General features: G+C 43.5%; 4 protein-coding genes across 6 annotated transcripts; 2 read left to right on the top strand and 2 right to left on the bottom strand.

Annotated features, from left to right (window-relative positions):
- Positions 1–249: 249 nt before the first annotated feature.
- Positions 250–1776, bottom strand: LOC108145502 (MIP18 family protein galla-1). Its single transcript, XM_017270962.2, has 5 exons — positions 1761–1776; positions 1368–1674; positions 1189–1301; positions 567–717; positions 250–501 (listed from the first exon to the last, which is right to left on the bottom strand). Exons 2-5 carry the CDS (start codon positions 1663–1665, stop codon positions 404–406), a joined length of 660 nt encoding a protein of 219 aa, XP_017126451.1. The 5' UTR covers positions 1666–1674; positions 1761–1776; the 3' UTR covers positions 250–403.
- A 490-nt stretch (positions 1777–2266) lies between these two features.
- LOC108145500 (maternal protein exuperantia) lies at positions 2267–5995 on the top strand. Of its 2 annotated transcripts, none has more exons than XM_017270960.2 (5): positions 2267–2422; positions 2699–2854; positions 2919–3071; positions 3273–4556; positions 4996–5995. In XM_017270960.2, exons 2-4 carry the CDS (start codon positions 2705–2707, stop codon positions 4530–4532), a joined length of 1563 nt encoding a protein of 520 aa, XP_017126449.1. In that variant the 5' UTR covers positions 2267–2422; positions 2699–2704; the 3' UTR covers positions 4533–4556; positions 4996–5995. The 2 variants fall into 2 exon arrangements, with proteins under 2 accessions (XP_017126449.1, XP_017126450.1); XM_017270961.2 differs by lacking the exon at positions 2267–2422 and adding an exon at positions 2544–2636.
- A 237-nt stretch (positions 5996–6232) lies between these two features.
- On the top strand, positions 6233–11906 carry LOC108145498 (protein fem-1 homolog B). Of its 2 annotated transcripts, XM_017270958.2 has the most exons (7): positions 8402–8500; positions 8597–8696; positions 9016–9298; positions 9662–10404; positions 10472–10887; positions 10954–11180; positions 11239–11906. In XM_017270958.2, exons 1-7 carry the CDS (start codon positions 8481–8483, stop codon positions 11400–11402), a joined length of 1953 nt encoding a protein of 650 aa, XP_017126447.1. In that variant the 5' UTR covers positions 8402–8480; the 3' UTR covers positions 11403–11906. The 2 variants fall into 2 exon arrangements, with proteins under 2 accessions (XP_017126446.1, XP_017126447.1); XM_017270957.2 differs by lacking the exons at positions 8402–8500; positions 8597–8696 and adding an exon at positions 6233–6535.
- Positions 11907–11920: 14 nt separating this feature from the next.
- Positions 11921–12844, bottom strand: LOC108145499. Its single transcript, XM_017270959.2, has 3 exons — positions 12556–12844; positions 12117–12335; positions 11921–12058 (listed from the first exon to the last, which is right to left on the bottom strand). The coding sequence occupies exons 1-3, from the start codon at positions 12689–12691 to the stop codon at positions 11964–11966; spliced, it is 450 nt and encodes a 149-aa protein (XP_017126448.1). The 5' UTR covers positions 12692–12844; the 3' UTR covers positions 11921–11963.
- Positions 12845–13711: the final 867 nt, after the last annotated feature.

Below are 13711 nucleotides of genomic sequence, written 5' to 3'. Positions count from 1 at the left end.
ATTTGGGCTCTTCGTCTGGAGCTGATAAATCCGTGCACGATATGCTTGGCCAACATGGCCGGCCGGCACTCCAATCCGATTTGATTAGGATTCATTCACCCGCCATGACAGCAATGTGCACACGGTTTTCTTCGTCCGCATGTCCAACGGCGATATCGTTTCGGCAGAATGTAAACAATGAGCGCTGTTGAGCCCGGACCTTATCAGTAAACAAACGGGGAAAATAGATAGGACGTTAAGCAATCGATATTCAGGTGGAATCACGCCGCCCCAACCCGGCGATTAACAGATTTTAAGGGCTTTAATGCTAAGCACACAGTCCATGACGCAACTTAATGGTATACTTAACCCTAGACATTCCTGACAAAATCTCCTATTTACACAAAGCCAGACCGCAGAGAGCCTACTCTTCATCCTTGATACAGTTTTCGACCAGCTCCCGCAAATTTGGGTTTTCCATGGCCGCAGCGATGCGCTCCTTGTCATTGATTTGCTTATTGACTGCAAGAGAGGGTACAATTTAAATGGAATAAACCCATTGAAGCTGCTTGTCAGGTCAAACTCACTTTCTTCCTCCGTTTGGTGGGCTCCCTTTTTGATGTATATGTCTAGTTTTATATTGTGCGGCAGTCCACGTTCCACTTTCACGCGTATACAGAGTCCAATAAGTGTGGCGAGCGAGCAATGGGGCACTGTGGGATTGAATTCGATTCGTACCTGAAATAATTACACGAAATAGTTAATGGAGATCTTACTTTTATATATTAAATAAAATAATCTAGTAACTCTCGAAATTAAATATCTATGAAGTCTTCTTATGTGGATAAGAATTTAATTTAAATTTTTAATTTTTAGGAAAGTGTATCAAATGAGACTTATAAATATTAATGTTTAAGCACATTGCGAATTTCAAAATTCTTATAAGTTAATATGCTGAAGAAAAAAAGGCAATACAAATATTGTACTTCAGAAAATGTTGTACGTTAAAAAAACCAACAAATAAATAATAGAATTATTGTCCATTTTGTACTGAATATAAATCCAAATATATAACGTAAATCAGCCAAATCAACGTAAATACTGCATTTTCTAACAGGTTAAAAGAAAACGTAAGCATACAGCATAATGTAAATTTAATTTCTAACTAAAAAAATAATTAATAACTTTTGAAGGGACAGAAAAACGTACAACTGAGACATTTGAGCGCGTGGGGGGCATCACGAAAATCCCATCCTCGTAGATGACGTTCAAGTCCTCCAAGGTGCACGGTTTCTCTGGATCGCGAATGCTGCGCAGCAGATCTGCAGAAAGAGATGATGATTACATAATTCTGTGGCAATTGTTGGGAAAAAGAAGGGAAATCAAACCGTAGATGGTCTCCTGCAGATCCGTGGCATTCCTGTAGCCCAGTTCGTGGAGGAGTGCGTCCTCGCCGAAGGCAATCGCCTCCTCGTCCATCGACATCTGGTTCGTTTTGCGCACTAACTCGTCGGCGTTGTTGCTGCGTCCGCTTGTGCTGATACCGCTGCTGCTCGAACCGCTCGTACCGCCCGCGGCGCTCCCACTTCCACTACTCCCGCTCCCGCCGCACGTAGACGTCACTGTTGGGCCAGAATTGACGCCGCTGTCGGACTCGGAAAGCTTGCGCTTTATGTAGGACAGCATGTTTGGCACCTATGGATTGTGTTATCTCGTCGGGTTTTATCTTTACCAATGTGTGTGCGTGTGCGGGTGTAATCAGTACAACATAATTCGTTCACCTGACGCGTTATTTCCCTTGTTTTTCCTATTTTTTCTGATAAAACCTTAAGAAAACCCAATCGCAGCAGCTGATTTTTGTTTGTGTGTGGACCAGGGCTGCACAGTAACAGTAACAGCTGGCTTCTTTTCTAGGCAGTGTGGCAGCCCTGCCCCCGAGGGTGGCAACTCTTAGGCGATTATTATTATTTTAAATTTGTCAACACTATTTCCCTTATCAATTTTTATATTCTCTTTTAACTTATTGTTTTGTTGTTGGCCAACAAGTTTCACCGGCTTATTATTGGCAAAGATTGTTTAGGCTAAAAACCGAGTAAATTATCCGTACTTAAAACAAAAATAATATAATTATTTCTTGTAGAGCCGGACAGTGGGCATTGTGGCATTTTGCGCCAAACTGCAGCTTCTATGCCCATCGTACTTAAGTGTAAAATCGTGAATTAGCAGGCTGTGCGATTGAACAAATTTCTTGAAATTTTCAGCACTGCCGGTGCATCAACAAATAATTCATTTCGTTTTAGTAAGTCGTACGATTTGTTTCTTATTTGTGAAAGCTCGTCGAACGGAAGCCAATCTCGCTTTACCCTTTTGAAAAATAAAGGAAAAAGTTCGTAAAAAGCGAAAGAGCCCGTCGAAATCAACACAAAAAAGGAGTTCAATAAAGGTGAGTCCAAAAGGAAAGTGACAAAAGTGATTATGGTGAATAAAATACTGTGAGAGTGGGCAGCAAAACAAAATGGCGCTCCTGGAAGGAATCTGTTAGTTATTCTAGAATCGCGGTTAAGTTCACCACTTAAAAGTTCGGGGCCCGACACTTTGTAGAAAAAACCTTCACGGTTCACGTTTAACAAAGTTTCTTTTTAGCACAAAGTATATAAGTGAGTTCTGCTAATTGTATACTTACATATGTATATTTTTTTTTCTGGATTGCTTCCCCTAGATCAAAATGGTTGCCAATAATATCGATGCTGGAGTGGAAATTGCTGCTGCCGATCAGTCCTCGACGCCTGTGGCCGCCAAGGACGAACTCCCGGCCGGCAATTACATCCTGGTGGGTGTTGACATAGACACCACTGGACGTCGTCTAATCGATGAGGTAGGTGCCCTGATATGTGGAGCACCCTTACTCGAACCTAACCCCACTTTCGCTGTGCCCCCAGATTGTCCAGCTGGCAGCCTACACTCCCACCGATCACTTCGAGCAGTACATCATGCCATATATGAATCTGAATCCAGCTGCGCGCCAGCGCCATCAAGTTCGTGTTATTTCGATTGGTTTTTATCGTATGCTGAAGTCGATGCAGACCTACAAGGTAAGTCCATAAAGTCCAAAATAATGGAAATTAACGTACAGACAGGTTAAATAATCAATCTTTGATTTGATTTTCTGGGACCATTTGAATATAATTGCACCATACGGAACATAGCATAAATAAGAAACGCATTACCTTTACTATCTTTCCCACCGTGAATAATATAGTAGCTTTAAAAACTTCAACTTAATTTCCTTGTAGATCATCAAATCCAAGTCGGAGATCGCTGCACTGAAGGACTTCCTCAACTGGCTTGAACAGCTGAAGGCCAAGGCGGGCTCCGGCTCGGACGGAATCGTGCTGCTCTATCACGAGGAGCGAAAGTTCATTCCATACATGATCCTGGAGTCGCTGAAGAAGTATGGCCTGCTGGATCGCTTCACCAAGACGGTGAAGTCCTTTGCCAACAGCCTCAATCTGGCTAAGGCCTCCATAGGCGACACCAACAGCAAGCACTATAGTCTGCGCAAGCTCTCTAAGATCCTGACCAAGTCCAAAGAGGATGGCACCCCAGTCTCTGCATCCACATCAGGATCGGGATCGAGTTCGGTATCGGGATCGACATCCGTCAGCGACAGCACCGTGGTCGATAGTAATAGCAGCATCGATGAGAAGCGCTCCTCCAAGAACGGCATCCAGGCTGAACGTGATCTGTTCGACGGAAACGCCAGTGTGCGCGCCAAATTGGCATTCAACGTGGCCCTTCAGCTGAGCAACTGTGACCGCAAACCGGAGCCGGAATCTTCGGAGGCACTGGAGAACATGTTCAACGCTCTAAGGCCGTTCGCCAAACTGGTTGGTTCCGATGTCCAAGAGCTGGACACCCAGAACGAGAATCTGGAGCGCCAGAACTCGTTCCGCCCGGTGTTCCTCAACTACTTCAAAACCACCTTGTACCATCGAGTGCGTGCCGTCAAGTTCCGCATTGTGCTGGCCGAGAATGGATTCGATCTGAGCTCCCTGGGTGCCATCTGGGCGGACAAGCGCACCGAGGGTCTGGACATGGCCCTGCAGTCGATTGGGACATTGAAGAGCGAGGATAAGGCCGAGCTGCTGGAGCTTCTAGACAGCTTCTTCGATCCCAACAAGACCACGATCAAGCCGGTGATCAAGTCGCCTAACAATCGTCGCCGCAATCGCCGCTCTACCGGTCAGCCGACGAAAAACGGAGGATCGGTAAGCTTCCGATCCGCCAGTACAGAGTTTGGAGCTGAAGGCGACAAGTCACAGAGCGTGTCCTCGGTACCGGACTCCACCACAAAGACGCCGTCGCCCAGCAAGGCGCAATCTCGTCCACAGCGCAAACGGAGCTCGCGTCATAGTTTCAATGGCACCTCCAACGGTCTGAAGGTGGCGGATACCTCCTCCTCCGACAAAGCTGATCACAACAACACGGCTCCACCCGCCGTTAACCCAGTTGTGGCCTCACCATCTCCAGTGGCCATTGCTGCCTCCAACTAATACCTCTTTCGGTGGATCCGTAAAGTAAATACCTTATAGAGAAGCCTCGGCTATTTGCTTTGTAGATCAAGTAGTTGCGAGTGTTTATCCCTCGAGTAGATTGTTGATTATTTTTATGGATTACTTACACTTGCTTGTATTTTATTGAATTTTTACATAAAACCGAAATAGAAATTCGAATGCGAAACAAATATTTTGCTTGCAAACAAACTAATTTAATCTGTAACTAATTTAGTGTGAAGTAGAGTTTTAAGTTTTCCCTTTTACCAGCTTTGAAAACCGGTAAACTATTTTATGCCTATTTCATTCCAAAACAAACAAAACAAAGATACGAATCTATACATTTTAAAGACCACGATACCTAGACTAGGAGACAAACTTACTAGTCTTCTTATTTTACACCAGTGCTTGTTTCAAACTGTTTAAAAAATCAATGATTTCTATTTTAAACTTGTCCTTTCAGTAAAATCAAATTTTTGGAAGAGCATAACACACTAGCAATTTAGAGATGACCAGAAAGGGCTTGGGCGGATAAAAAAAATATGCACTTAAACTATCACAAGAAAGGTTTGGTATAAAAAACCATAAGCGAACTTTTTTCCTTTTTAAAGAACTGGCACAGATAGAAACAAAATCAAAATTCCAGTGAAAGCTAAATTTCCAGTGTGCACTAACACACAAACGCATCACAATCATGAGCACTTCAGTGAATGGATACTGTGAGTAAACCGTTACTGTGACCGTGACGTAAACTGTGACTGTGGCATAGTGATGACACAGCTTCAATTGAATATTTCAAAACGATGAACTGTTAATCGAGATGTTGGGAACTCGATGTGCAGCATATTAGTATGCTGCCGCCCACTGTAAACACACGAGGCCAAAGATCGAAACTTTGGAGCACCATGCAAGCATATTTTAAGAACTGATCGTACGATGGAGATTATGTTGAAGAAACGAAAGTGACTGGCCATAATATGACTGTACAATAATGATAACCGCAACTGCGTTAAGGCATAGTTTTCCAGGCGAACCGACGCAGGATGTCGTACCAGGATGGGCGATTGGAAAAATATGAACCAAAAAACGCATCGATGAAAATTTTACATTGGACAGGCCTCTCGAACCACACTCAACCCTTTAATATTATAAGCAAGACAGAGCCTGGCCTTGTCCAATGTTGAAAACTTTCACATTGAAGCTTCACCACACCGAACATAAAAAAAACAGTAAAACCTCACACGCGCCACGCAACGTACCAGATCAAGCAATCAATCAACGACACTTTTTTCACACATTGAAAAATATCAGAATAATGGATGAAGAAGAAACTAAAAGCTCAATTATCAGTACATATCAACACATCAAGCTGTATTTCATAAATGTTTCATGATAGCATTTTTTTCAAATCCAAAAGCAAATGTGATCTCTATATGAAGGCGTGAATAAACGATTTGAATGTACATATATCACTATTTTCAATTTAGCAGTTCTACCATTTTCACAATAGTTGACAAATTTAGGCTTTTAATAAAAAAAAGAATTTAAAAACTTCCGGTCTTTCATTCAACAAGTGTGACTATCGCTAAGTCACTGCTTTCACTTTCACCTGTTCATCCCTAAGTGTGGCCGTTCGCGTCTGGAAAGTGTAGTACCGTGCGACGGCCCGTGTGTCGCTTCCATTCCTGGTGATCACCGATCAGTGCAATATTTTACACATCTCGGCCAGAATGGAGGTCGATCCGGATGAAGAGCCTCGCGAGGAGGCGCACACTTCCATTTACGATGGTTACCCTCCCGATTTCGGATATTTTAACATGGCTCACGGCATGCTGGTGGAGATCTCCGAGGAGATCCGGGCTAAGTTTCCGCAGGAGCCGCGTCTAAGGTTCTCCCAGCTGAACAACCTTCACCTGGCGGCCCGCAATGGCCAGATGTTGAGCTTCGTCGAGATTCTGAACACCGTTAGCTGCAGGGCGGTGCAGACATACCTGGTCAATACAGTGAGTACTCGACAAAGCGCACAGGCCGTTGATGGAATGCCTATTTGCGTAATTGCCTGAATTAACTACTGCGTCATTAATGAAAATCGCCGCCGTACGTATACGTATAATTCGGTTTATACGTAAAAGCAAAGTCTGCTGCTGCATAGAGCGCTTTTATACGCTCCACTGCTGCTTTTGGTATTTACTTGGTTTGTCATTGTTTATGAGAGAGAACGAGTGGGGAAGCGAGATGGAGATAGATGGAGGAGGCGGCTCCACATGCTCAGTCGATTGTACAGGGAGCCCCCCGCTATTTGAGACTATTTTAAATCGACTCAAATCTGAATTTTAACATTACGGACAGGAAGTAACTTATTTGGGTATAGGCAAAAAGAAAAATGTAATTTAACAAAAATAAGTAAAATATAATGTATGTATTTACCTAATTCATTTGAAAGATTTAATATTTACAAAATATTTAGGTGTCGCTACCTAAATCCTGTATCCTTAATTACAATTTTAACGGTAATTAAACAAAATTTAGGGTAGGCATTAAATTCTATTGTTTACTGGAACAGAAAATACGAAATCGTTATTTGGTGAAGAACCAAGTCTGTTGATCTATAAATTTCTTTGTTTGGATTTTAAAAATTATGAACTTTTTTTTGAAAGTTGTAAATCTTGTTAATGACTGTTAAACGAGCCCTCACTGTACATGTAGTTGTTTAATGTTAATAACTTAACTGCCTGCCAAAAAGACAAGTAAAATCGCATTCAACCCGCAGTATTTGCAGCGAATGTTCGAAATTAATGACCGAACACTACAGATAAAACCCTATTTAAGGCACCGAAAGTCATTGTCATAATCAATTGGATATCAAGTGGATGACACTGGGGCCATCTTTAACCAATTACTCAGAGGTGCCGTGGCTATCTGGACACAGAATTGGCCTGTTGCCAGATTGAATGCTTTGCAATTTCCTGAAATCCTAAATGAAAAATGTGCGTTTATTAATTTGTTTAATAACAATATTATTTACGGCACCTTCGGAGCTGCGTCGTAATCTAATCGAACTTTGTGGGCAAAACATAGGTTTCATAAATAATGCAACTGACTAGTTTCATTGTACTTTTGTATGTTCATATAGAGGTTGAATATGGGTTAAAGATTTGTAAGCAAAAATTTAGCGAATTGTTTACTGATCCGATTATGAGATTAGATAAGACAATACCAAAAATGTCAAACAATTTATTTTCGGTATTTGTCTGATTCTAATTCAATGTATGTATAAACGTATTATTTAATTACTTAAATTTCTCCATTATACATTTATATATAATAACTCTGCAAGTAAAAGATATGGGCTTAAAAAATGTTCCAAATTATTAAAACCTTAGAAAATGCACTAAATATGTTATTCGATTTCTGTTCAAAATGATTTTACATTTTTCCTAAAAAACTCATTTCTATTTACGGTTGGGCACTTGAAAGGCTCTTTTACACTATCGTATTTTATATCGCACACAATTTTCAGAATGTAGTTTTGATGTCCTGACATAACAGTAATTGTTTTCTGTGTGGAAATGCGGTTGACTCTTGCTTCCACCCCCTTATTTCTGTCTTTCTCTCTCTCTGAGCGTCGGTGGCTCGAAGGAATGCAGGCGAACAGCTGCGGGTGGTAAACAAACCCTGAAGGACCTCTCTCCGTGAACAGCTGTTTGGCCCTGCGCAGGGTCTATCGCTCCCTCTCGATGCGATTCGCCTCGATTCAACCCCCAAAAACAAAAAAAAAAAAAAAAAAAAAAAAATGGAAATAAGCATAAGCAGCCTATGCAAACTTAGGGTTGAGAATGGAAAGGAATCGTGTGGCTGGCGAAGTTTCATCGAGTTTTTCGGTGCTCGCCTCGCCCTCAGGACCTCCACTGTCCAGGCAGCTGTCAGTTAAAATTCAGATTCCAGGCCATGCACGCGGAGTTGTATCGGTAATAGATGGATTTTTCCCAGCTCCGACATTAAGAGACTCCAACTCCAAACCAAATCAAACCAAACCAAAACGCTTTTCCCCAAACTAATTGCAGCACTCGCAAGCGCTGGTATGAGTCCGCCTGGCCAGGAGCCGGATTCTGGCGAGGAGCTAACGACACGCTGCCCGTGACCAACTACATCACGTATCCGGCGGTGAGTGTGTGTGTGCCTGGTGTCCCTGGGCAGCAGTTTCTTGACCCAGATGCGGCTATTTCCGTGGCACAACGCAGTAGCCAAGCGTATGGACTTTGGCCTGGATGCTGTTTTGCCCGATTTTCGCCCATGTAAAGCGAACAAAGAAAGCATGCACGTTTTTCCACAGACTTACACATATTTATACCTTACATTTATCACTTGCGACGCACTATTTTCGTCCAACCTTGACTGTGAAACGGCTGCGCACGCACATCATAGCTTTTCATCGGCCCCTCCTCTAATGTTTTATGTTTTTTTCTATTCGATTCTCCCCCAGAATTTCGATCAGCCAGATGGACAATCGTTGACCCCGCTCACCATGGCCGCCATGTCGGGCAATGTGAAATTCGTGAAGACGCTGCTTTCCCACTACGACGTGGACTTGGAGCGGGAGTGCAATGTCATCTTCGACGGCATGGTTGTCTACGGAGCCACCGCCCTGTGGGTGGCTGCCGGAATGGGACATCTGCAGATTGTCAAGATGCTCGTCCAGGCGGGGGCGTCCATCAATCACAACACCAAGGCGCAGTCGTCGCCGCTGAGAGCTGCCTGCTACGAGGGTAAGAATTTATCGATGGTGTACCCAAAGTGGCTAGTTTTTGTTTCATAGATATTGGTTTTTAAAAGCTGAATTTATTTTATAGTCAAGATATTCATTAATTGCCCAATGTACTGTATTAAGTGTCGAAATTTACCAAAATTTTACCAAATTTTATAACTTTAAATATTTATTATCGAAAAAGCAAACCCTTCATAGAGATCTTATTGTAGATTGTATCTGTATAATTTTTTATATAATGAGAATCATTTGTTTAACCTAAAATGGACTCTAAAAGGACTCCAGATAAAGTGTAAATACGTTTCCAAAACGGTAACAAGTAATCATACGCTTAATAATTTTACTAATTATTATATGCTCACAGGTCGATTGGACATTGTTGAATTCCTTATTGACAATGGAGCTGACGTGAATGCCACGAATTTGTTTAACAACAACACGTTAATGATTGCCGCCTACAAGGGTCACCACTTAGTGGTAAACACTTTACTGCAAAATGGATCGAGGGCCAATGACCAGGCCCTGTGTGGAGCCACTGCCTTGCACTATGCGGCGGAGAGCGGCCACCTGGATGTGGTGGTGGCCCTGCTGGATCATGGAGCCACTCTGAAAAAGAACGAGCTGGGCATCACGCCCGCCTTGCAGGCAGCGGAACGCCTTCACGAGGATGTCCTCGAGGCGTTCATCCAGCGACCGGGACTGATGAGCTTGGAAGAGCATATCACAGCCTTGGAGCTCCTCGGAGCCACCTATGCGAATGACAAGACCAAGTACGATGTGAACAAGGCGTACAGCTATCTGCTGAGAGCCATGCAGCTGCGCTACAGCAATCCGCGTGGTGTGATCCGCAAGAAAGTGCAGCCCACGGTGGCCGCCTATGACAATTGGTTTGAGACTGAAAACCTGCCCGAATTGTATGCCATCCAGCTGAACCACCACTCCATCCACATGGAGTCACTGGCCATTAGGGAGCGCATACTGGGCCGCAATAATCCCGAGTTGCCGCAGGCAATCATCTATCGGGGAGCTGTGATGGCCGATCAGGGCCGATTCTACCAGTGCCAGGTGCTTTGGAACTACGCCATCGATCTACGAATGCGCAATAATGTGAGTTTTGACTTTGATACGCCAAGTGCGTAGAGCACACAGTAATTGTTTGTTTAATCTTGGCCAGGTTTCGGTAGATCGCGATCTCTTACGCTTTGCCCAGCTCTTCGCCCAGATTCTTCGGGTGGAGAACCACAACCTGACGTTGGATCACGTTCTGCCCGTTTTGGCCAAGTGCCAGCAGGAGATCGAGAACAATAAGTTTAAGATAAAGGAGGCCAAGCCCAACACTTGCCCCAGTCTGTGGCAGGACCAGAACAATCAGAACTGCATTACGGCGCTCTATCTGATCAAGATAGTCACCCACCTGGCGCGACGCAAGCAGGACCAGGATATCAACGAGGAGCACATCCAGCAGCTGTTCCTGGTGGTGCGCAAGTTCATACAGAACGACACTCGTCTGCAGGATGGACAGACCTTGCTGCACATCGCCGTCAATGGAGTGATGCCGGTGGATGAGTTCTACACGAATGAAATGTGCAGGTGGGAGTTTAATTTAAACGGATTAAATAGGGGATAATAAGACTTATACCTTTGATTCCACTACAGATTCCCCTGCTATGCCACTGCTCTGGTTCTGGTGCACTGCGGCGCTTCTGTCGTAGCCGTGGATGCTGCTCGGAACACCCCGCTTCATATACTGGTGACCAAGGTGAACACCGCACAGGATCGCCAGGCGGAAATGGCGCGCATTCTGCAGCTGTTCGTGGAGGCGGGCGCCCATTTGGATGCGGTCAATGCTTTTGGGCAGACAGCGGCCACGGCCTGCAAGCAGCGTAAGCTTTACAACTAGTTGTCACTTGACCTTATTCATTCATATTATTGCCGTTGCAGCTGTCTTGGCCAATCGGCTGCATGGGTATCAGAATGCCCACACCAGCCTCAAGTGCCTGGCTGCCCGGACCATCGCCGCCAACAGGCTGAACTTCAAGGGTCTGATACCCACGCAACTGGAGGCCTTCATCCAAATGCACAGCGTGTACAAGGTGCTGCCGTAGATAGCCAAAGGCATGAGCCGCAACTGAAGTAATTAGAACTGTGAATAACTAAGCCACGTTGGAACACATTTATGTATCAATATGTACGAGCTTTGGTGTCTCTGTATGTACGAGATATATCGAATTTAGCGACTTAATCTAGCCAAAAGAATGCCAAGGGAAACGTTTTATTTTTGTACACATTTTATTTAGTATTTTTCACTCTTAATTTATTTACAATTACAATCCGTAACAACTGCACACGTGGACTGACTGTTTGTTTGTAATCATTAATCATAATCATAATCATAATCATAATCATAATCATAATCATAATCATAATCATAATCATAATCATAACTATTAATCATACCTATGTAAAATCATTTTGTACATTTTTTATGTAAAACTACTACTATTATTCGCAGTGCAAGAGGCGCAGGCCACCTAAGTTGAATCAATCGAATTGATTATGTTTTTTAGGTGCAAGTCAAATAAAAAACCAAGCAAAATATGTAAATCACAGCTGACCAAGACAAAGTACGCATATGTATATACAATTTGATAATCGGGATATCCAGGCTAAATGTCGGCATCGCTGATCTTGTGGTTGTTGTGTCGCACCTGGGGATACACCTGCGGCTGACGCATTACCTCCTCGTATGACGGTGGAGGGGCTTTAAATAAATGTTATTACTACTGCACAATATAGAGGAAGAGCTATGCTATGCTCACCGTTGATCACATAATCCTCATCGTGCATGTAGGCAGGATTGATCACCGCATCCGTGGGATAGGTCCGCTCGATGGTCCGCTCCTCCAGCGTGGAGCGTTGCGAACGATGCGAGTAGCGCTGCAGATTCTCCGTGTTCCGGTGAAAGTTGTTCATATAATGATCTTCCCGTTCCACATCATCGTGCTGCAGCTGGATCACATGCACCGAGGGACGACGATCTGTTGGATTATTGTATAAAAATAGCACAATTAAAACCATAACAACCAGATTTAGCCAGCAGATAACAAAATTAAGTAGAAATCGCAATTAGTTTGCTTCATATCGGACCACATATCTAATGGCTGTCTAATTAATATATCTTGCTTCTGATATGATTGTGATAATTTGTAGTTCTCTTGTTTTTGAGGGATTAAATTTACATTAAATAGAGAACCCTACCCGTTTCGGCGATGGCATCTGTGTAGTTTTCGCCAAAGCGAAATGGAGCGGACAAGGACTTTTTGCACTTGAGAAACAGGACGAGCAGTATCCAGCCCAGGATGAGAACCAAGTAGACAAAGCCCAGCATGCTCATGTGAAGGCCGTTGGTCCGAACCCAATGGGTCTGCGGCGGAGCTCGAACTTTTCCTTGACTGCTCCTAGCGCTCCAATGGGGGTGCCGAAAATCGATAAATGCTGTCACGTTGACGGCGTCCAGTGGTCATTGTTGTCGCCCGACGGCTGGCACGGAACAACTGACCCAGCCAGCCAGCTTGAACCAGTCGGAACCGTGCTGCCGAGGGACCGTCGCCATATCAGCGGTTGGCCACAACAGAAGCGCGGCTAAAACAAGTGGGTAATGACCGGAGTGGTGGCGTATGATGGGTGGTTTCAAAATCCAGCTCAATGCTTGTCAACTTTGATTTCTGGATAGGCTAAAATGTTGTTACCAGTATGTCGATAAACAGGAGAAAGACAATGAATGATGGGTAGCACTATGGAGTACCCTGTATGAGTTATGAGTCCAAGGAGTTAGTCTCCTCCCTCGGGAATCAGCTATGAGCTCATTTCCATAGAAATTAGCTAATTCGCTGGACGACACTCCACTACGCATGCAATACATATGTTCGTGCGACGTCATGGTTGTGGGGTTAATAGCCCACTTAGCATTATGCGGCCTTTCACCAAAAATAGAACCCGAAAAATGGCCCATCTGACCTTAAGGAACTCACTTTCGATTGCAATTGGCTTTTATTTTTCGTTTCACTCTTATTTACTTCATGTTATGTTTTTCTTTTCTATTTGGGTGCTTCCAATTGGTTAATAAATTATTAAAGCCTTAATTCTAAAAAGGCATGACTTACAAATTTCTTTCCTAACACAAATGGGGCGTAACCTAAGTTAACACTACGTCTGGATGGGACCAAGAGGGTCAACATTCGGGGAAATTCTAACAACAGAGGTCAAAAGAATGCATTATTTTAGACTTTTTAATTTTTACCACCAATTTACATTGTAAGGTAATTCGGTAATTTTTTGATTTCAAAAATATACATTTTTTTTGCTTAATTTTTGAATTGAAATAAAAGTTTTAAATTTAAACAACAACTTGTTT

The sequence above is a fragment of the Drosophila elegans genome, unplaced genomic scaffold, assembly GCF_018152505.1.
Source record: "Drosophila elegans isolate 14027-0461.03 unplaced genomic scaffold, ASM1815250v1 contig_520, whole genome shotgun sequence".
NCBI lineage: Eukaryota > Metazoa > Arthropoda > Insecta > Diptera > Drosophilidae > Drosophila > Drosophila elegans.
This window is presented reverse-complemented; position numbering and strand designations above follow the sequence as displayed.